The sequence below is a fragment of the Catharus ustulatus genome, chromosome 2 (assembly GCF_009819885.2).
Source record: "Catharus ustulatus isolate bCatUst1 chromosome 2, bCatUst1.pri.v2, whole genome shotgun sequence".
In the NCBI taxonomy this organism is placed as follows: domain Eukaryota; kingdom Metazoa; phylum Chordata; class Aves; order Passeriformes; family Turdidae; genus Catharus; species Catharus ustulatus.
The window spans coordinates 301,591-323,995 of NC_046222.1; the positions used below are offsets into that span (position 1 = coordinate 301,591).

Here is a 22,405-nt window from a genome sequence, read left to right on the forward strand (position 1 = left end):
TTATAAATCAGCTCAGCTGCCTCCTCAGCAAGGGATGGGGCTTTTGCATCCCTCAGAGCAGCACCTGCAGCCCCGTCCCAGGGGTTCAGAAGCACCTTGTCCAACAAGAGCCCAGTGCTGCAATAGTTCTAGCACTCCTCAGTGCACCTGGAAAGCAAGGATGAGGATTCCTCTGCACTTCACTGAATGAACCTCTCCCACTGCCTCTCCTGAGGCTCCTGTAAATGTGGTGGGAAGGGAGAGCAGCTCCCCCTGGGATCTGGATCTCCAGCTACAAATGACACAAGCACAGGTACAAAGCCCTCTGCATCTCCTGGAGGAGCCTGTGTCCCCTGAGCCCCACCAGCACCATGTCTCGAGGCAGAGCCTGGCTCTGGGCATTTTGCCCTCCCAGCCCCTGGGTGCCCACGAGGGAGCCTTCTCCCGCTCTCCAGCCCCGATTCCTCGCTCCCAGGCATTGCCTGGGGACATCCAGGGACCTGAAGCCCCCTGGGGCTGGCAGCCCGTGGAGTGTGGGAGTGGGCAGTATGAGATCATGACTTTGGAAGTCTGAAGCTGTCCCGGGTGCTGCTCCTGCAGACATTAAGTCATTTTCCTGAGGAAGTGCGGTGTGACGTCCATCTGGTTACAGGAGTCGGGGTGGAGCCGGAGCCCCAGGGGCACCACGGCAGAGGTGAGGAGCAGGAGCACCAGGACACCCTCCTGTCCCCCTGCCACAGCAACCACACTCCAGGGGCCCAGGTTCAACACAAATCCTGCTATTCTGAGATCTCAGGTAACCAAAAACACTCAGCTGAAAGCTTCCAGTCCTGGTTGTGATGGAAGAAATCTTCACCTGCTTCACCAGGGAAATGTCTTGGACTTCCATGCAGTCAAATATCACAACAACCCTCGAATATCAGGATTTGACATATTGTTTAATAATGACAAACGGGGAAAAAAAAAAAAAGAAGTCTCTGTTCAATGGGATGTGTTACTTATTGTTACCTTTAAAAATACCCTCTCAACTCTACCAAGAACAACAGAACCAGTACAGCAGGGTGGGTTTTTCTCTCAGAAGTCAAACTTTCTTCATTAAACCAGAAGAGGGTTGTTCACTCTCAGCCCAGGCCACAGCACGGGCACAAACCCAGCGATGCTGCTGGGTGCAGCAGCTCCTCTCAACCAACACTGACAACACCAGCCCCTGTCTGGGAGCACTCACCAGCCCCAGCTTCAGGAATGCTTGGGATCAGCTCCTCTGGAAAATCTTTACATCTGTCTGTCAACCTTAGCACCAACCAAGACCAAGAGCTCCTTCCTGGTTAACAGGATTGCTGTGCTTTATTCCTCTCCCACAGCAGGCTCCTCAGGACCACGTGCCATGACACACTTCCTTCAGCAGGCAGATGAGATGTCCAGGAAAAACACTCTTCTCTTGTCTGGTTCATGCCTGTAACAAAACCTTCAGGCAACCCAGACCCCACCAACTCCGCAGTGCAGCGGGCACATTCCCCGTACCTGCCTGGTGTTATCAGCAGTCCCTCTAATCCTCCAATCCCCCTTCCCCCTGACTCACTGGCCTCCAAGGCTGAACCTCCAGCTCTTTCCCAATAACAGCAAAGCCTTCCCCCAATTACTCCAGAGCCAATTGGGTGGGAAGCCTCAAGGATGTTTTTGTAAAGACAGAACACCAACAGTGTCCCAGTCTATAATTAGCCATCTGAGCAAGTGACAGAGGATATGTTCAAGGAAGAAAAGAGTAAGGGAGTTTTATATGCACTGCTTTGTCCAAAAAGAGATTATGAAAGGCAGAGCAAAAACTATTTACCAGTCTTAGGGGGAAAATGCAGTACATTTCATTCAGTTAAAGCTGAAGCAGATGTTCAATATTTGTGTCTGTGCCTGAAGACCTGCTACGTTACGTAGGCTTCCACCCAATGTGAACATCTGGATCAATCTGGAGAGCTGAGGGCGCACCAAGAGGGGAGGAAAACACCACAACTCCTAACTTAGCACCAAAGGGGTGATTAAAAAAATACAATTTCATGTGACCAGACTTAACAGCCTTTCAGGAGTTCCTCTAGATGTTGGTTGCTTCTAGCTGGCAGTTCCCCAACCGCTTAGTGAAGATGACTGAAATTATTGCAGTAACAAATGAAAACTTTTCTCTGATACAAAATCCAGTCCAGAGTGCTTCCTTACACAGTAAGCAGGACACCTTGCGTAACCAGGGCTTGCATGTTGGCCTCCACAAGCAGCAGCAGCTTGCAGAGAGCCACACAGAAAAGGGGAGCAACGCTCCCAAGCTGCCAAGAGGACTGGGAGATTGACCCAGTTCATTTCTTCTGGAAAAAGCCCATGATGGACACCTGTTTGTTGGCTCTGCTGGCAGGAGCTGCCCCTTTCTTCGGGTTCTTCCTCTCCTCCTTTGGCTCTCTCTTGGTGGGCAGCAGGGGCTGTTTGTGTGGAGCTGGTGCCTTGGGCTTGGAGAACTCATCCTCGCTGTCCGTGCAGGATTCGCTCTCGTAAACCTTCTCAGTCACTGGTGGAAAGAAGAGGGAAGGGAGCAGAGCATGATGATGGTTAAGCCATCCTTATACCAAAGAGCTCCCCACTGCAGCCTTCCCACTGCTGGAAAGAAGTGTTTTGGGTCCAAGGAGCACATGCCAGACACAGGAATTAGGTCCATTGCTCAAGGTTAAGCAGTAGGGAATGGCCTCAGGTTGTGCCAAGGGAGGTTCAGGTTGGGTATCAGGGAAAACTCCTGCCCTACAAGGGCTGTCCAGCCCTGGCACAGCTGCCAGGGCAGTGGTGGAGTCCTTATCCCTGCAGGGATTTCCAAGCTGTGTGGATGTGGCACTTGGGGACAAGGGCCAGCATTGCCTTGGCAGTGCTGGGGAACAGCTGGAGAAAGGACCTTAGAGGGCTTTTCCAACCACAGTGGTGCTGAGATTCCAATTCATATGGCAAAGGCTGACAAGCAGCCATCAGAAAGTGATGAATGCCAAGGAGATCATAATCAGCAGTTTAGCTTTAGTTCCATTTAGACAATGGAACATCTACTTCATGGCTAAACCCCACCATTCTGACTTGGTCCAATTTCCAGAGAGACCAAAGCAGTCAGGTTGTCCAGAAATCCAGGCAAGACAACCTAGAGACATCCCCCAGCTGCTCTCACCAGCACACTGCACAGTGAGGGAAGAGCAAAGCAGATGTCACCCATCCCAAGGGGCACAAACCCTTTGGGGCAGCTCCTTTCCACAGAGGTGGCCAAACAGGGCAAATATAAAGAAATCCTTTATAAAAAATCAACCCCAGGCCGTGTGTGCAATCAGGACTGTGCCTGAAGGGGCTTGCCAGCTCAGTGCAGCCAGCACCCGGAGATGGAGAGCCCAGGGACATAAAACAAGGCTCACGGAAATTAAACTGGAGTCAGCTCCACTGATGAAAGCCACCGCCACGTCCCGGTGAATGTTGTTATATCAGCTTTCCCAGCAGTGCTCTGGGATTCTTCTAGTAAGCCATTTTTCTTTAGCAACTGTATTCTTTTAAACAGATGTCTTAACTTCCCCTCTTCTGGGAAACTGGCTTTCACTTGTATTAATGCATCAAGTTAAATAAGGTTTCCTACGTCACCAGAGGCTGGGAAGAGGAATGCTATGAAATCCTCCTGGGCAGCACTAGCAGAGCCTCAAACAGGGACTGCAGAGCAAGCAATCTCCCTTCAGAGGGAACAGGCTTTTCAGGGAGCAGCTTCCACAGACCACTGGGTGAACTCAAACGCCTCATCCTGCTGTCAGCCCTGTCAGGAGCTGCTGGGAACTCCTGAACAGCGCAGTTAACCCTCTCCAGCTGCACTAACACAGCTTAAACAACTTTCTTTGGCTGCCCTCTCAGCTGAACTTCAGAAGCCTGCATTTGCAGCACCTATGGGTACACAGATAAGAGTCACAGCCAGACTCCCTAAATCAGAGTGGCTCAAACGATGGGAGCTCTAAAATGCTGGAATACGAATTTCCCTCCAATGCACATGTGGGCATTCCAGCCTCCAGGCCCACGTGTGTCCTTTGAAGCTTGAGAAAGTGCAAGGTACACACATACAAGCTTAAATCTCGATAATTCTCCTTTACTGGAGACTAGGAGCAGGCTGTCAATCCCTAGGTTTCTGTTGATGCCTAGGAATGTGTCTTGTGCTTAACTCCACACACACTTTAATTGCTCAATTTCCCTCAGGGCTAATCTCTAAATTACTTTTGCTTTTTGACACCAATTCCTTGCTATTGCAGCTATTGTGAAAACCACCACTTAAAACTGTGCAGAAATATAAAGTACAGCATCACTCTACTGTTAGGATTTAACATCTCTTAAAACCTAGTGTTTGTTTAAAAATAAAAAGACAGCAGGAAGAGGGGAAAAAAAACCCCTGTATTTCAAAGAGTAACTAAAATTTATGTTAGCCTGGAAGATTTGCAAGTTATTTAGCCTTGTGCATGGAAAGGGTGGGGAATGGAAGGGAGAAGAGAAACTGGACAATAACCAGACAGCAAGTCCTGCACAACAGGCTGGAGAATCCATAGTAGAGAATCTCCTCCCCATCCAGTTCCTCAGTATCCCAGCTCCATCCCTCTCTCCATCCCACAGGATCTGGCTCCCAAGGGCACAACAGGGCCTTGCACTCCCTTTTCATAAAATGGCTATGAACTGTAAAACCACCAGTCTGGATTTTCCAGGGACTGTGAATCCCTGTGGGGGTGAAGAAACAAAGGTAATATTCCCAGATGAACCAGGAAGAGACATTCCTGTGCTCTGGATGCAGAGTCTGTACAACTCAACTCCCCATCTAATACTGTTTTGTTCCATTTCCCCTCCAAGTGTTTTAATGCTCTGTCTGGGATGGGAGAGCAAAACACCCCTAAGGTGATCAGCCCAAACTGTTGGTAACTCTGTGCAAGTCCAGCTTTTGGACAAGAATGCAGCACTTGGGATTTCAGTCCCAGGGCAGCCAGCTGCTGAGAGCTACAGCTTTGTGTTTCTTGAAGGGAACCACACCAAGCTAATGGGAAACAGAAGATGCAGCTCTGCAGACAGGTGCAGACAGACACAGGCTGAGTCTGGGCCAGGCAGCTCCGGAGCCGAGCCAGGAATGCCCAAATCCCTGCATGCCCAGCAGCACACAGACCTGCACAACAGCACCACATTCCCCCAGCACTGCCTGAGCTCCACTGGCACCCCCTCAGCCCAGCCAGGCTGCAGAATGAAAGCATCCCATACTGACAGCAGCATTACAAAAACACATTACATGCTCTTAAGTGTTTAAAGCCTCCAAAAAAAACCCCCAAACCAACATGTTCTGAACATGGAGGAAACAAATACAGTGGCGTGAGACAGCTTGCTCCAGGTCACAGGAGAAAGGAGTCAGGCTGGAATTCAAAGCCTCTGGCTCTCAGGACTTCTGTAGGGACTCTCTTCCCTTCTGAAGGCAGAGCTGCCCTTATCAGAAACAGAAACTCTATGAAGTATTTAAGCCCCAACTTATTCCCTGTTTATCTGGGGTACTGTAAGTTTCTTTAACATATAATCAAATTCTGCTCAGCCCTGGATTTATCCTCAAAGGAAAAAAAAAACAACCCAACAAAGTTATCTCAGCCAGAATTTATCCCAAACCCTAAACCTCTTTCTGTACCATCTTTAAAAGCTTGCAGCTTTGGAGAGGAGAGTAAATGAGGGTGGTGATAACAATGGCAGGAAGAAAGGGAAAAGAACTGAAGGGAAATCTGTGAATAATCAAAAAAGGGTAAGGATTCAGCTCCAGCTCTGACTCCCCACCCAGGCCTTCACAGAGGCACAGTTACCTCAGTCTCCAGGTACCTCAGAGCAGGAGTTCCAAGTGGGTAACTGTGATTTTGTGAATCTGCCTAAGCCTGGGCCAGGCTGGCCTGTTAAAATGGCCAACAAAGTGAGCTCCAGTGAGTGCAGGGCACAGCCAGCCTTACCCATGCAGCCTTCCTCTTCATCAATGAACATCTTGGATTTCAGCACACGCTTCCGCTTCCTCTTCCTCCCTGCAGCTGACACCTGGAGGGCATGACAGCACTGTGAGACACCAGGAGCTCATTTCTGGCAGCTCACCACTCAGATCTGCTCTCACCTCTGTGGATGCAGGCTCCAGTTCAGCTTTTGGAGCAGGTGCAGGTGGTGGAGATGGAGCCCTCTCTTCCTCGGGTGTGGGAGATGGTGGCACATCTGCCAAGAAGAAGAACACCTTGATGGCACGCAGGTCTCACGCTACACACTGCAGTTCCCAAAGGAAGGGGAGTGGGACAGGATGGGACAAGCACACTGGGGATTTTTGATAAGCCAAAAGAATCAGTTCTACCAAGGGAAACTTTAAAACCAGGCACAGGAACTGGCAGGTTTCAGCTATACATTTCACTTACTTGTGAAAAAGAGTGACTGTAATTTGTTTAGAAATTAAAACTGTGGTAAGAGTTGTTGCTTCACTGGTGGTGCTACACATCCCAAACAATCCATGCTATTAGCTTAACCCAAGAATGAAGTGCAGTACACTGTCACACATCCTAAAAGGGATCTGTTAAGGGATTAGGTTATTTTCAAATTTTTATTAAAAAAAAACCCAAACCAACAACCAAAACAAAAAGCCCCACAAAAAAGGAAGCTGATTCTCTCACTGTTTCATCTCCTTGCTCTCCTCTGGGTTCAAGGACAGGGACACCGGACTCCTTTCAATGCCAAGACTGATCAAACCAGTCAAGGACACCTTCACACATTTGTGTGGAGCAAAGGGAGCTCTGGAGCCTCTCCCAGCAGCATCAAAGTGAGACAAGCAGGGCTGCAGCCCAACGAGCGAGGCAGGGTCACCCTCCCGCGGGGCTGGCAGGGGGACAGAGCTCCGGGAGATCCAAGTGAGAAACGCTGCCACGCACGCCCTGGGATGTGGGGGAACAAAGTGCTCCTGTGACCTATTGCTCCATGCTGACACGGATGGGGCTGCAGCACCGCCCTCATCCCGGGATCTGCAGCTGTCCCCAGGGAGCAGGGCAGCGTGAGGAGCTCCTGCCAGGCACGGGGCCAGCTGACCTCTGCAGGGTACCCAGGGCTCCAGGGAAATGCTGCTGGGCTGCCAAGGCCCAGCCATAAATTACATTCCTGCAGCAAGGACTCGGCCTCCCAACTGCTGCAGCGAGCGAGGCACGGGAATGCAAACACAGGGGGATAACGTGCCTGGGCTCCAGCCTGCTCCAGAGGGCTGGGGCTGTGAGGACACAGCTCACAACAGCTCTGCTCCCAGCTGGGAGGGCTGGGGGCTGCAGGGAGCTCACAGCTCTCAGTGCTCATCCCTGGGCTAAGGCCTCCACAGTGTCCAGCACCAAACCTGCCCAGCCTGGCCTCACCCGTTGGAAATATCTCAGGAGAGGACGAGCTAAGGGGGTTGAAAACCAGCCCGGTGAAAAGCCTCTGCCATATTCAAGTCAGTGTGCCAGCTGCACTAGATTCCTTGGGGGAAATCTGGGCTTTTTTTCAGCTTCCTTGAAACAATTTCCCCGTTTTTTTGGCAGGCAGAAGGCACCTTCTCCCCATGTCAAAGTGTTTAGGACTACTATCAAGCTGTTTTATGACTTTATTATCCTCCAGCCAACACAGCCCTCTGACATGTGATAACTCCTGAGTCAACCACTAGCTGCTGCCCACAGTTTGCTCAACAGCAACAGCTGCATGAAATAGATACAAGTTGGGCAACTGGATGGACCAAAGATGTAAATCCTGGCTTTGTTCGGCTTGCTCTGACCCTGCCTGGAAAAACTGTGAGAAGCTTTAGTGCTTCTGCTGTGGCTCTCCAAAACCCAGGAGTTTGTAGGTCACAGTGCCACTGAAATCACCCTCCAAAGTGGCTGTAAAACACTTGTCAACACTGCGAAACGCTGCCTGTGTTGGTACAGCTGAGGCTGCCAAACCTCCTGTCCTCTGTGGGAGCGTTTGTGGAGTTTATTCTGGCACTGGCAGAAAAACAACCCGCGGTGACTAAGGAACCCTCACACCAATATAACTTTTTAATGAAAAATCATTTAAATGGAGAGGATTGTGCCTTATGCCCTCTCTGTATTTTCGGCGTGGTACAATGTGCTGATGCTGGTGTAAGCAGAGCTTATTTAGGGCTACTTTTAGTACATCAAGAGCAGACTAACACAGAACTAGGCAGAAGTCCTGGCCTGACACAGAAGTGCCCACAAGCACTTCACATCAGCCCTGCAGGCTGAGTTTCACACCCACAGAGCCTTGCCAAGTCTGCCTGTCACTCCAGGCCCCCTTTTGCTCACTGATGCTGTTGATTCAAGATGCCCCTGCTCTCTGGAGAAACCTGTTTCCAACCTTTCCAAGGAGAGATGCTCTTGAAGTCCAGCTGCTGTATATATGTTTTTTTTAATTGCTTTTGTCATCCAACCCACAGTCTTCTACTTCAATACAGAGTATAATATTACCAGTTTGGACTCACTAGAAATATTCCCAACAATTCAAATCTATCATCTTTCATCTGGTTAGATTTAGAAGGGCAAGCAGCAGCACCAAAGGGCAGAGTTCTCCCAGTTCTCATTTTCTCTTTTGAAAGGGCAAACCGAGCGATATCCAAATTTGTATGTGTGCTGCAGTTTGCATAAATTTACATTTCTAATGCACAACACAAAGAAATGCAGAACAAAGAGGGTTCTGAAGCAAAAAACCTCCCCAGTGCCTGACTACCCTCTTGGGGAAGAGCTTTTCCCTAATATCCAACCTAAACCTCCCCTAGCATGGCTTAAGGCCATTTCCTCAGGTTCCATCCCTGGTCACTACAGAGAATATAAACCTTGGAATGAAGGAAACCAGGAGCCATCCCATTCAAAAGCACCAACTGTTAAACACGTGCTGAGGTCACGCAGGTACCCCACAGGAGACCAGAGAGCTCTAACATTCCCAACTCCTGCCTGATCTCACTCACAGGATGTGGACGAGCTGAGAGGTTCCAGCCAAGCAAGGCTGGGCTGATTTCAAAATTCCCTCCTCAGAGCTAAACAACTCAGCTTGTCATGTTCATGAAGAACAGCTTCCTGAGAGATTTATCACCCTGTGGGACAGTCTAAGGAGTGATACATAGCTGATGACAAAGATCATTTGGAATGGTGTGGGTAGCAGGGAAACCATGAAAGCAGGCCTAGAGGTGGCACAGATACTGCACAGATACCAACAGCAGCCACCTCTGCCTGGTGCTGCAGATTGTCCTCATGTCCTGGCTGCTGCCTGTGTGACAGCCACACCGAATGAGGAGTCAGCTCTGGCTCTCCTGAGGGACTCCACCTCCTCACCAATACACCCACTGCTGTTTCACCCTCTTTGACTGAACTCTACACCAAGCTGGTGGTTTCAATTACTAATCTGTAACAATCCCCAAGTTCTTTTCCTGCTGGATGACTGTTCCATTTAGCACACACTCCCCAGCTCCGTTCCAATTTACTTTCCAGTTATCTATACTGCACGGCATTTGTCACCTCAATTATCCAAATTCCTTGGGATGCAGCCCTGCTGTTGCTCATTACAAGCCCAGATCTTGCAATGTTCTGGGCACCCCACTCCTGTCCCAGCCCCCGAGGAGACGCAGAGTCGCATCGGGTACGGCTCCGCTGCCTTGCCTCCAACTTCCCTATTAGCTCTTCTCTTTTGGGATGCCTTGCTTCCAACACTGTCTTCCACACCCCTTCTATGAACAGACAGAATACAGACACTAAAAATGGCCCTGTGAGGAGAGGGAGGGTACTTGTGAGTGTTTCCCCCCCATGAACTGGTTCTGACCGGCCCTACGGCTCTGGAAGGCGCGCTATCTTTCACAAGAGATTTGGGAACCTCCTTCCCACACGTCAGTGGCACTGGCAGCACACTTGGTGAGGAGACAGCCAGGTCTGAGCTAAGCTAACACAAAGACTGAATCTTTGTTTCGAGACATCTCAGCTCCATGCCCGAGTGCTTGCAGCACAAAGATAAACACAGAGCTCAGGCTACAGCCATTTCCACGGTCTTTAGTCCTTTAAACTATTCCCTCTGACCAACAGATTTGGAAAGCAATGTTTTGGAAATCAGGCCCCTGACTTTCACGCCTGATTGTTTGCAGATCTTTTTACCTTCCTCATCACTGCTGTCAGACTCAAGCTGCTTGATTCGCTTCCTCTTTTTCTTGACGTTTTCGGCATCTCTTTCTTCCTCGTCATCTGACCTGTCCACTCTCTTCGTTTTACTGCCATAAATAGTAGAGGGAATAAAAAGGGAATGAGCACCCATCACCTCTCATGTGTGCATGAAAGCACCACGTGCATTTGAACGAGCACATTCCTCATAGAAGGCAATCAAACGCCTCTTAAAAAGATGAGCATCGCATACTCTGAACTGGACACTCTGTACAACCAGGCATAGGTGCATGAGCATTTCCAGGCCTCTCATCCTTCCCCATACCCAGCTCTCCAAAACAAGGAGGATTTCTTTAGCCCCTCTGCAGCTCAGCCCAGCGCCTCACCTCGCCTGGCCACGGCAGCCTGGCAGGAGTGCATTTCTGATCTTGTCTCTTCAGCTCAGGCTCCCACTGTCCCCAAAAGCATCACTCAGAAGCTCTTTTGACAGACTGCTTGCCACTGACTGACTATGAGGTAGTGTCTCAGAATCCTGGAGCCATTTTTAAAGACTACTGGAAAAATAAAATAGCTTCTTTCTTTTTAATGTTGGCGAGACGTGTCAGACGAAGAAGCCTGGAGGCTAAAGGCCCACGTATCCTCAAAGAGCTGGGACAGCCCAAGTGGCCTTCCCAGCTCCAGGCTGCCAACACCTCCAGGCCCTTGGCTTGGTGGGCAGGGCTATCAATAAGACAAGCAGTGAGTGCTCACTGCGATGGTGGGCTGGGTGGTGTGCTTACCTACTCAGCTAGAAATGGATTGAGACCACCAATTAATTACTCATAGGCCACCAGAGAGCCATCAGACTGTAGTGATTCTTTGTCCCTGTCAGTTTGGGTTGGATTAAACACAAAGGGCTGAACTTAAAATTAACTTGGAGCCTCAGCCCAAAGTAAACCAGTGGCATTGAAAGCAGCCCTACATGAGCTATGGAGATCAACAAGCACAACTTTGTGCTGCAAGCTGTGTACATACAAGCTTGGGAATCTCCCACCTTCCCTGCAGGACAGGTGCTCCTGCCAGCCCTCCCCAGGCTGCCTGCAGGGTCTCTCCCACGGCTGCTCACAGTGGGAGGCTGGCTCATGGAAAGCCATCCCCTCCCACCGAGGACAGCCTGGGCCCTGTCCCTGTCCCTCCCCAAGTGCAATGGCACCAACGGCCCCGAGGCACCCACGGCAGCAAATGGAAAAGAAACACCAGGAAAGAATCCTGACAGATAATTTTAGTCAGGTTTAGCACAGCTGAGAAGATGGAAACAGGAGGTGAGCCAGTGCTGCATGAGCAGCCAGCTGCACACAGGCTGTCCCCAAGCAGGTTCACAGGGACCCTGCAAGGCACGACCCACCTCTTCTTGTCCTTTTGCTGAATTCTAGCAGGCTCTGCCTTCTTCCCAGGCTTTTCTGCTGCACTATTAGGAGATGACTCTGTTTCTGCTACAGCAACTGAAGGCTTCCCTACTTCTTTCTCCTCCTTTGGCTGCTCAGGCACAGAGTTGGCTTTGAGTTTATCTGTGAACAAACCATTCAAAAAGAACAAACACTGGATATGCAGTTTGAATGACAATTTACAAAGCAACTGGCTAGCTCTGTGCACCAAGAATACAGACAACACCACCCATCATGTATTTAGGGATCTAGATTGGCCAATCACACATGGGAAAAAGAAGGGCATGCTTAAATTTCTGGGTGATTTTCCATGGTTCTGCTGTCCTGATGTCCAGCCACGTGTGCTGCAGCAGCTAAAACTCTGTGGGAGAGGACTGGGATGCAGTGGCAGGAGATCATCAGTGGAGTCAGAGGCTGCTGGGAGGGACACAGCATTGTACCAAAGCCTTTCTGGGAGTGCTGGGAAAACAGGCTGGCTGCTCCCCTGAGCACTGGAATGACAGCTCCCTTATTTATGATCAACAGCAGAAATCCCAAGGACCCCACTGTTGTTAACTCAGGACTTTCTGGCAATGGTGGAACCTTTGAAGCCACGAGAGACCTGCATGTAGGGAATAAATCTTACTCCTGGAATCCCACCCTCTCCTCCACACACATAATCATTTCCAGTTCTGATCACTTTGCTCCTTCTCTGCAGCCACCTCACAAGTTTCCTCCTGTGCTCCCCCACAGGACTCAGCAGGGAAGGAAACCCCTTTGGAAACAATGGAAATGCATCCACAAAGCCTTCCCCATCACCTTCCCCACGCCACTTTGGGTTTTCAGCCACAAGCTTTGGTCTAGGGCCCTTCTCAGACCTTTAGAATTTCCTCCAGTTAATTGCAGTGACTGTCCTTGGGCTGAGAGTGTCCTCAGCTCCCTCAGTCCCACCAAAACAGGGACTCAAAGAGTCCCAGCAGGGCTGTGCCTCGTCTGCTCAGTGCTGGAACTGTCCCCTGCAAACTCTGACAGATGTTTGTCAGAAAGTGAACTTTGCTGTTTACTCTCTCCCAAAATTCCTCTTTGAAGCCTCTTGTACTCAGTTATAAGGGAATCTTTGAAGAAGGTCCCACAGCCCTTTTCCAATACTCCAATATTTTAAAACTTCAGCATAGTTTCTCTAGACTTAGACACTTCAGAAGGGACCTGCAGAGGCCACCTAGTCCAAACCTCTGATCAGAAAGGTTACCCCTAATTTTTACTCTCCATTTATCAGTCCTTGGGTTTTTAGGGAAGAAATTAACCCTAAAACTAACTATGGGCTCCTCAGTGCTGTGTGATGAAAAGCAAGAATCATTAACATGCCCTGCAAAACAGGTCTTGGCAAACATCTCGCCAATAGCTGATCTTCCAGCCAGGAGAACTCACTTTAAATCAGATTTCTTCTGCACTAAAAATCCTTCCTGGGTTAGTCTGCTCAAACATGTCATTTTAATTGATCTCCCTCCAGCAAGCTTTTTGTCTGAAAAATTCCACTGAAAACTCTTAATTTTTGCTTTAAAAGCTGTGTGCAAAAACATTAACCCCTTTGAGTGCAAAAGAGGAGAAGAAAGTATGGAAAACTATTAGGAAAGAGGGGATATAAAGAAAATCCAATGAGTTTGGTGGAGTGGGGATGAGGAGGAAGAGTTCTCTTTTCTGTATGCCTGCCATCACAGCTCTAATACAAAACACTTGATTCTACTGAATATTTTTTAATTTCTACCCCGCTCAAATAAAATATAATTTTAAAAAAACCAAAAAGAGATTTCAAATACTCCTCAGGTTTGGGGTTTTTTTCATTTGTTTGTTTTTTTAACTACAAAGGCTGTTCCTTGACCATGATGGCCTCTGAGAACAGAAGAGCACTTACTCATAGCAGCTTTTCCAAAGAAGTTGTTCATGATGTTGTTCTTTGTTGGTGGCTTGCTGCTTGCTGCAGACACCTGGAAGCAAAGAGAGGAATAAGCACAGGAATTGCTTCCAGTCCTGCTTCTGGACAAGCAAATTAATAGCATTTGCCTTAGATTTTAGCAGATTTAGCAAACCCTCTGTTCTGGAGAATCTGAAGATACTCACTAGATATTAAGTGCATCAAAGGGGTCAGAGTAAGTCACTGAGGGCTCCTCAGCCAGGCCTTCAGATGTGACTTGGGGCACATTCCCATCTGATGGCTGACAGTGTAACTGAAGGAAGTGCTTGGGATGAGTGTCAGCTCCCAGGAAAGAACTGCTCTGTCTGCAAACCACCAGTGCCTCAGCTCACAGCAGCCAGCAGAGAGCTGGCCAAAGCAGGAAGGCTTTATCCAGCTCCTCTGGCACGTAGGCAGTCTGCAAGGAGCTATCACTGCTCTGCTGCACCCATGCAGCCACCAAAGTGAGAAATCACATCCACACCACCTAAGAAAGGGCAGCCTCCTAATCCAACTTATTTTCATGCAAAAAAAAGGCAACTGAAGACACTAAAGTTCCCAAAGCATGCACACTTGGCCAGTTCTAAACTCCCTACAAAAATCAGAAAAAGGAACCAAAATGTACTCAGTTGTTACAGAAAGGCCAAACCATCCCCAGGGAGTGTTACCATTTTAACACCCATTTTTCTGGCCACATCACTTTAAAAACAATTATACTAATTAAAATGAAAACATAATCCTGTCCTGGAGAAACAGCAATCCAGAAGATAAACAATTTAGTCTTGCACAGGACAAGTCTGAAACTTCCCTCACCGACCAAATTTAAACACCTTGGTACTTTTAAGACCTGGGCTTCTCACGTTTCACTTATTGCTCAAAACAAATCCTTTTAAGCACAATGGAGAGAGCAGGATCCTCGGTTGGTGTGTACATTGGGATAGCTGGAGACAATTGTCTCCACGGGGCAGCTGTGCTGGTTTACACTGGGGAATGCCAAAGCCCAGCTCCGTGGGGAGGTGTGCGGTGTGGCACGAGGGGATTGTGCACACAGGGGAGTGCTGATGAAGGATCACTGAGCACTCCCCGTGGGCTGGGCTGAGGTCACTGTGAGCAGATCATTGACACCCAGGACAGGGGTCTGAGGTCACTTACACCCGGGGCCTCTTTGGGCTCTGCCTTGGCCTCCTTAGGCGCGTCCTGGGCTCTGGCGGCGGCCTTGGCGGCGAACATGCCCATGATCCCTCTGTGCTGCTGCTGTGGGGGGCCCTTGGCGGCCGGGGGCCCGTGCCCATTGACGGTGCTGGCGGTGCCGGGGTCCCGCTGGCCCTGGGCGCTCTGCGGCGGCGCTGCCGGAGCCTCGCGCGGCGGCCTGGGCACGGCGGCGGCGCAGCGGATGGCGCTGAACCTGCGTGGCGGAGTGAAAAATCCCATTAGCCTTTCCAACCCTGCAGCCTTCACCTCGCCGTCCCCCCCTCCCGCAGAGCCTCGGGGCCTGCCTTCTCCTGTTATGGAAAAAGGAGCAATTTAATCTGGGCATGGGACAAGAAAGAACGGCTGGCACAGAGCAGGAGACCTCTGATGGAGAGATCAGCTGAAGCCGTCAGCAAGAGCCACAGCACTCGCATGTTAAACAAGCCGTGCAGCTTTCCGGGGGGAAAGGGCCTTCTCCACACCCAGGCTGGACAGGGAGTGGGCTGAGCTCTGTTCCTGAACAGGGCACGCTCTCCAGAGCCTGTGGCAGCAGTTGGATGGCTGTGTGAGGATCTAAAGCGTTCACAGCTTTCTGATGCTCTGACAAAGCCCTCAGCTGCTGCAGGTAAGCAAACCCAGCCGAAACTGAACAACTGAAATGGCCCAGACGATATCCACAACATCCTTATTTAACTACACACAGCCATTTCCATGTAATCCCTGAGACTGAGAGGCAGCTTGGCTCAGGACGGTCTGAAACTCGATTGTTTGGGGATATGGAGATACAAGAACTTAATGACATGCTCACAGTTACAGCACAACTCACTGACAGTCAGGAATAGCAGTTCCCAAAAATAGCTGAACTCTGCTCCCCACTGTGCAAATCACAGGCAATGCTTTCCAGATTTCCCACAGAAATGCCACAAAAGAGCCCGGGCTCACGCCTCCCAGCCCACTGAATTACACAGCATATTTTTATTTGCCTAAGAAATAAAGCAGCCCTCTGGCAGTTCACTTCTGTGCCTCAGCATTGGCTGCTCACGTGCACAGTCCCCTTCCACTCCCATCAGGATCTGTGTTAACAAAACACCACCATCTCCACAGCACTGTGAGGCTGCAGCAGCAACCTACAGGCTTTCAAACCTTTAAAGGAAGGAAAACAGACATTGAAGAAAAATAATCCCACTCTCCTTTACACTTTCAATCTGTTTTCAACATGGCTAATACAGCTCTCAGGGCAGCTTGAGTTCCTACTCTAAACACCATCAACCCCACAATATGTAACAGCCATAAACAGTATTGTCAATAGTTTTGTTGGCTGTGCAGCAGAGCTCACTTAAACTTCCCACATTCCAAGTCAGCTTGCCTTGATGCTGCTGTGTGACTAAACCTTTATGCAAAAATTCACTAAATAATCACTGAAAAAATAGGCAATACTTGGACTGTGCTCTGCAAACAAGGAGCTGCTTCTGTTTGGAAAGCTGGTAATGCCAACAGGCATTAAACCCAGATATTGCTATTAGTTAATTATTATTAACCACCTCCACTGTCTTCCCAGCAAAGCAGGTCCTGTGCAAACACAGGAGAGAACAAAGATCCCTGTCCCAGAGCTGTGAAATATCTGGGCAGACAGGGAAGTTCTGTTTGCTACAAACCTCTGGCTTTTGCAAGTCCTGCAGGAATCTTTCCCCAAGTGTCACAGACAATCCATGCAGATAGCAAGTGAGAGGGAATGTGATCAATTTGTATATCAGCCACACCAGGGCACGTGGCTCCACTGAGGTGGGGTTACCCAGCGCCTTCCAGGGCATCCACACTCGTGCCCCAAACACACAGCTCCTCTTTTCAACACTCTGGATACCAGCACGTTTCTCCTGTCAAATCCTATCCTCTCCCTATGACACACCCTTCAGGCATCCCCCTTTAAACCAGATTGGTCATGGCACTGTGCATCCCCATGACTTCAAGCTGAAGCTGTCGTGGTGGGAACAACACACAAAGGAAAAGCTGCAGCTGCCAGGCGCTGCTCAGGAGGGAGGCAGTGACTCCTGGAGATTGCAGTCCCTCCCAGCTCTCCTGCTCCACCACGAAGGACCCTGGTGCTGCCTGGACTGTTTTGTGTGCAGAGATCACAGCCTATTCTGAGTGCAATGAACCCACACAGATCAAAGCCCCGCTCCTGGAGAAGGAGTTCCTGTGAGACATCTTCAGAGAGGAGGCTGAGCCCAGAGGATGAAAATACAGTTTCACAAAACAGAAGGCAAACTCCTGTAAATGCTTTGCTGAGCACATCACTCATGGGTTTATCAGCCTGTTTCGATTTTCTCTCCCTGTGTGGCTGAGAACTGGATTAAAATGGTCATGATTAAGTGTGGCCTGGAAAAGAGGGAAACGTTTCCAGCCATCAGACAAGCAAGGTACTGGAACAGCCTCCCCCGTTGGAGTAAGGACCAAGTGAACCAACTGTGAGTGCAGTTTACAAAACTAGTACCCAATGTGCTAGTGGCAGGACTCTGGAGGTATCTTTTCCTAGCTCTCTAAAACCCAGGCCCATCTATCAAGCACTGAAGTGCAAGAGCAGTGTGGAGTGCTCCAGGAGGAGCAGGGAGGCAGGACTCACTTGCTGCAGTGCTGCAGGTTTGTTTTGACGATGTCGTAGTCGGTGTTGTAGAGCGGGGAGCTGTCCTTGAGCAGCGCCTTCTGAACGCTGTACACGTGCACGCTGGCAATTGTGGACAGCTTCGACTTCATGGCTGGGGGAGAACAAACAGCCCTGTTAGCACAGCCTGTAGAAAAGCTGACAGACTGCTTGACAGCAAAACTTGACGATAAAAAGGTCCAGCCACACCTTCTCCCAGTGCTCACTAACGAAGAGCTCAAGGTAACGAGCTCCACAAGCCTGTCACGTTTTCCACTACACTACACAAATGACTTAGGAGTGATCTCTCTGTGTTTACCCACCAAACATCCAGTGTTTGGGATCCAGAATACCTGAGTGAGTGCCTAAAGCTAAGGCAGGAGGTAGCTGGACATTGCTGCGCCCTGCTGGAACTGCCCTGTGCCACTGGGGCTGTGGCCAGCGCCACAGTGTCACCCCTGCCAGCCTGCTGGAATGAAAACTTTATCTCCTTCATGCTACTTGGACTGCAACCCCCTCGAGACAAGGGTTGGTTTTTAGGAATTCTTTGTTCATTGCCCATATTGTTCTTTCCACAGAGTCCTGGTCTGAGGCTGAGCTTCTAGGCACTGTAAAAATACACACAGTAATAATTTCTTGGGGCCAGTCCCAGACTATGCAGCCCTACTCCCATCAAAAATCTCAGCCTCTTCCAAATATAAGTCATACCTCTGGCCTGCCTTCCAATACAAAAACCATGAGCAACCCTTTCCTCCACAGCAAAACAGTGTTACACAGCACACATAACTCAACAAACATGACACAGAGTAGTTGCACTGCCTGACAATCTCCTACTCTGAGGCAAACAGCCTGAGCTAGAAATCCACTTCAGATTTCCAACAACGCAAGTCTTTCAAACAAAGTGAGGTCATTAGCACAGATCCTTAAGGTCACAAATACCACAGTGTGCTCTCAACTGCCAAAGATGTTATTTGAAAGTGATGAAGAGCCTCAAGTCGTGTTTCAATCCTGTGGGTGAGATTTCATCAGCAGGCCCAGAGCTGGGAAGATGGTGAGACAGCAGACAGTGCCCAGAGCAGTGTTACAAAGGGGGTTTTTCACATATTGCTCACTAAAGTGAGCTAAATGTCCTGTGAGAAGGTTTTAACACCCACAGGACTCAGAGCAAAGACTGCAATTGCATCGAACCAATAACCAGAATTGCCAGTTTCAGCATTCCTGGGGGCCTGAAGGTTCACAATTGTTCTGAGACACTACCAGGGTATTGTTGTGTCCCTGCTGTCAGTGGCAGGGACGTGGAGAAGAATCACTGACAAAATGTCGAGAAGTAAAAAAAAAAAAGAGACTCAAATCACAAGCCTGAAGGTATTCAGCTGTTGGCTCAGATACTCCAAATTCTGAGAAACAGCTGGTACAAAAAGTACACACCTGACCCCAAGAGCCTGGCTGGGCATTTACGTGCAGATGGCAAGTTCTGAGCTTTGCTCATTTCGCTGTTCTTTCAAAGAAAATAGTTAAAGCCACATGACTTTCCCAGCCTGCTTACCTTCCAGTTTATCCTCCCTCACTACTGCAACCTTGTGGCACTGGAAAAAAGAAACACAAGCTTAAAATCCGAGTTTTATGCTATTTTCAGTTATTGAACAAGAAAGTCTAACGATTATTGTACACAGAACACTGCAAGTGCCTTAAAACACTCATCAGTTTCTAAAGCTCTTAAAGGATCCAGAGAGACTGAAAACCCCAGCACTAATTCTGTGTGTTAGACATGAACCTGTCTGAAATCAGGGAAAATCCCGTTAAATTAAGGCTATAAACATGACACTGCCTGTGCAGCTTTAATCAAACACATCCCACTATACAGAATTAATGCAATAAATAATTACCTTCCATTTCAGGCAGATTTGGAGATTAAAAGACAATACTCCATGCAAGTGAACCAGTTTATTATTTGGGAGGACAAACAAAAGGTCTGTTGGTGTTTTATTCCAATCTACAAACAAAAACCAGGACACCCTGAGATTCACTACCCCTAAAAGAAGACTACCTGCTGCAATATCTATATTGGAATGGATATTTGTGCATTCAAAAACATTTGGTACAATGTCAAAAGCATTTACTGTTTGCCTCTGAAGTTTGTCAGTGGGAACAGACACCGAATCTTCTCATTTTCTTTTAAAAACCTCTGGGGTATTAGAGAGGGATTTGCATGGCTCTCCCTTCAGGAGTGCTGCAGCTGCATGGATCCGCAGCATTCCGGCTACACCTACTGCCAGCAGGCAGCAGTGCAGGGCTGCAGCACGCCAGGACTGCTGCTGTGATCGTACTGTAAAAGTACACAGGTTGCTAGGACAGACTTCAAACGTAATTATTTGTTTTAATAATTCCATGTCAGAGGTCACCTGTTTGTTTTTCAAATACATTAAATATAACAGTACAGGCTGACAAGCCCCTGGCCAGTTCCAGTGAGCCAAGAGACTTGTTATTTCCAAAAGAAATGAGGTTAAAACCTGCTAAACTTGGGCTATAAATGTGACACTTTAAATACACATGTTCCATCATACAGAACTAATGCAATAAATAATTCCCATCCACTTCAGGCAGACTGGGAGACTGACAGACAATATTCCATGTATGTGAACCAGTTTATTATTTGGGAGAATAAAATAAAAAAGCTTTGTTGGGGTTTTTTTTCCCAATAAAAAACAAATAAAAACCAGGACACCCTGAGATTTACAATTCCTAAAAGAAGACTGGATCATATTGTAATAGATATTTGTGTATTTAAAAACACTTGGTGGGATGTCAAAGGCATTTAGTGTTTGGCTCTTAAATTTGTCTGTGGGCAAAGCGGAACAGACACTGAATTTTCCCATTTCCTCTCAAAAACCTCGGGGGTATCTGCCTGAAGTTTTAGCTGACATTCCTGAAGATCTGACAAGCTCAATGCATTAAGCAGCAATTCCTTTGCTTAGTAAGCTGAAGCACTTTAAATATAAAATACCACTAATAAATTCACGTTTCTTTTGTTTACCAGGATTAGAAAGCTGGTTTAATTAACAAGACAACTTCAGCTGTACATGTGCTGTTTTATTTGAGCTTATTCCATGCTACATGAGCTCCAGGCTCCCTCCAAACACCACTCAGACATTTCCCTGGGATGTGGATAGGTTGATCTCAGGAGGGCCCCTCCACGAGGTTTTGTAATCTTTGCTGCCCAACAGCAGTGAGAGGATTGAGATGAGAGGAAACAGGATCTGAACAGGAATCTGAACAGGTTCACTGTGTTTCCAAACCAACTGATCCTCCCAGCCTGCTGTCTGAGCCTTCTCCAGAAGCCCTGGCACCGGCAGCTCCTGCTGCACAAAGAGCCAGCTCAGCTTCTGGCCCCAAAACCACAAAACAAGGCAGAAGAGAGACCAGAGGGCCCCCAGACACCTGTGGGGAGTGAAACCCTCACAGACACCTGCGGGAAGTGAAACACTCACAACGTGCCCATTCTGGAGGAGGTTCCCTGCCACGAGGTAGGTGACGTGCAGCTGAGCTCCTGAGTTCTCCTTGCGTTTCCTCTCCACGTAATCGTACAGCATTCTGCAAAAAGAAAACAGCATCAGCCACCAGCAGGGAGAGAGCCTGCAGCCTCCCTGCCATGGAGCCAGGCTGGAACAAAGGGGAAAGCCAGCCTGCAGGGACACCTGTCACACAAGCTCAGTTTTCTCCCCAGGGCTGATTTAATCTTTCTGAGACCCTTGCTCCTCTGCCACTGTGGAGAATGCCAGTCCAACAGCTACAGAACCAAAGGGCAAAAACATTTAATAGTGGGTCTCACAGCCCCTGGGCAGCTTGTGCAAAGCCTCCACTCCAGAAAGGCATTTCTGAACCCCCTGAGAGAGGAGCAGGAGACTTCCTGGTGCATCACTGCCCAGCCTGGCAGCCAGGCAGGTACATGGAATAACACAGCTGGCTGTGCCTGAGGCAGGGATGTTAAATATTTCCAGAGGAATCATTTTAATGCTCACTAGGGTGATGGAAACAGGGATTCACAGGGATTAACAGGAGTTAGCCAGGCTCTGGGGGTGCAGTGACACTTACTGTTTAGCCAGGTTGACGTGCACGCCCAGGGTGTAGCTCAGCCATTTGTATGTCACCTGGAAAAGGGAAAAAAACAACAAACCACTTTAGTAAGAAAACCTTGGCCTCTCAATTCCATAAATCTCCCATCCTGGGCTTGTCCCGAGGACACAGGGATCTCTGGCTGCCCCAGCATGCCAGACATCAGGATCTCAGGGCTGGAATCCCTGCCCTGCCCAGCCCTGCCATTTTGACCAGGTACATCATTAACACCTGCTCCTCCTCCTGCTCCGCCCTTTTAAACCGAGCCCCAGCCTCTGGGCTGAAACCACACCAATTAATTTATTGTTTGCCTAGATTTTCCTTGGAATGAGCTACAAAGCCACAGGCTGCTCTTGTTCACGCTGCCAGACAAGCTGCACCAACTTCGGTGCACCGTTTTCTAAGCAAAACCTATTTTATTTTATTTTATTTTTCTTTCCAAATAAAAATTTGAAATAAAATTGCAAAGGAAGCAGAAAACCATCAGCCTTCTGAACTGCCTTAAGGAAAGGGGAAAGAGAGGAGGGAGAACAGGGGGAGAGGAGGAAGAGAGGGGAGAAGGAAGTGGGGAGAGAGAGGAAGAAGGGAAAAGGAGGAAGGTGGCAAAAGGAGGAAGATGTGAGGGAAAGAAGAGAAGAGGGGAGGAGGGTGAAGAGGGGAGGAGGAGGAGGACGGGGGAGATGAAGGAGGGAGAAGGGAAGGGAAGGGAAGGAAGACACCGGGCGGGAAAGGAGGAAGGGGTGGAAGGAGGCGGAGGAGCGGTCAGGGAAGGAAGCGGGGAGATGAAGGGGGCACTCACGACGCGGTTCTGGTCGGTGACGAACTCGTCGATGTTCTCCAGGTACAGCTCGTCCGCCATGGCCGCGCCGGGCCCGCGCTTCCCGCGCGCCTCAGGGCCGCGCGCGCGCCGCCGCCATGGCAACGGCCCCGCCAGCGACGGCGGCCGCGGGGGGAC

The 22,405-nt window shown here is 49.1% G+C and overlaps 1 protein-coding gene across 1 annotated transcript; it reads right to left on the minus strand.

Annotated features, from left to right (window-relative positions):
* Nucleotides 1–896: 896 nt before the first annotated feature.
* Nucleotides 897–22,342, minus strand: POLD3 (DNA polymerase delta 3, accessory subunit). The gene is made up of 12 exons (XM_033084454.2): nucleotides 22,250–22,342; nucleotides 21,430–21,485; nucleotides 20,826–20,928; nucleotides 18,884–18,923; nucleotides 17,320–17,452; nucleotides 14,661–14,913; nucleotides 13,470–13,542; nucleotides 11,539–11,701; nucleotides 10,152–10,264; nucleotides 6,131–6,225; nucleotides 5,976–6,057; nucleotides 897–2,524 (listed from the first exon to the last, which is right to left on the minus strand). The coding sequence occupies exons 1-12, from the start codon at nucleotides 22,307–22,309 to the stop codon at nucleotides 2,319–2,321; spliced, it is 1,377 nt and encodes a 458-aa protein (XP_032940345.1). The 5' UTR covers nucleotides 22,310–22,342; the 3' UTR covers nucleotides 897–2,318.
* Nucleotides 22,343–22,405: the final 63 nt, after the last annotated feature.

Bases quoted from the DNA above. Each gene is read 5' to 3' on its own strand.
- POLD3 (XM_033084454.2), bottom strand. From the start codon at position 22,309: ATGGCGGACGAGCTGTACCTGGAGAACATCGACGAGTTCGTCACCGAC. The intron at 21,486-22,249 runs GTGAGTGCCCCC...TCCCTTTTCCAG, and splicing joins TCACCGACCAGAACCGCGTC to GTGACATACAAATGGCTGAG. The intron at 6,058-6,130 runs GTGAGAGCAGAT...CATGCCCTCCAG, and splicing joins TGGAGCCTGCATCCACAGAG to GTGTCAGCTGCAGGGAGGAA.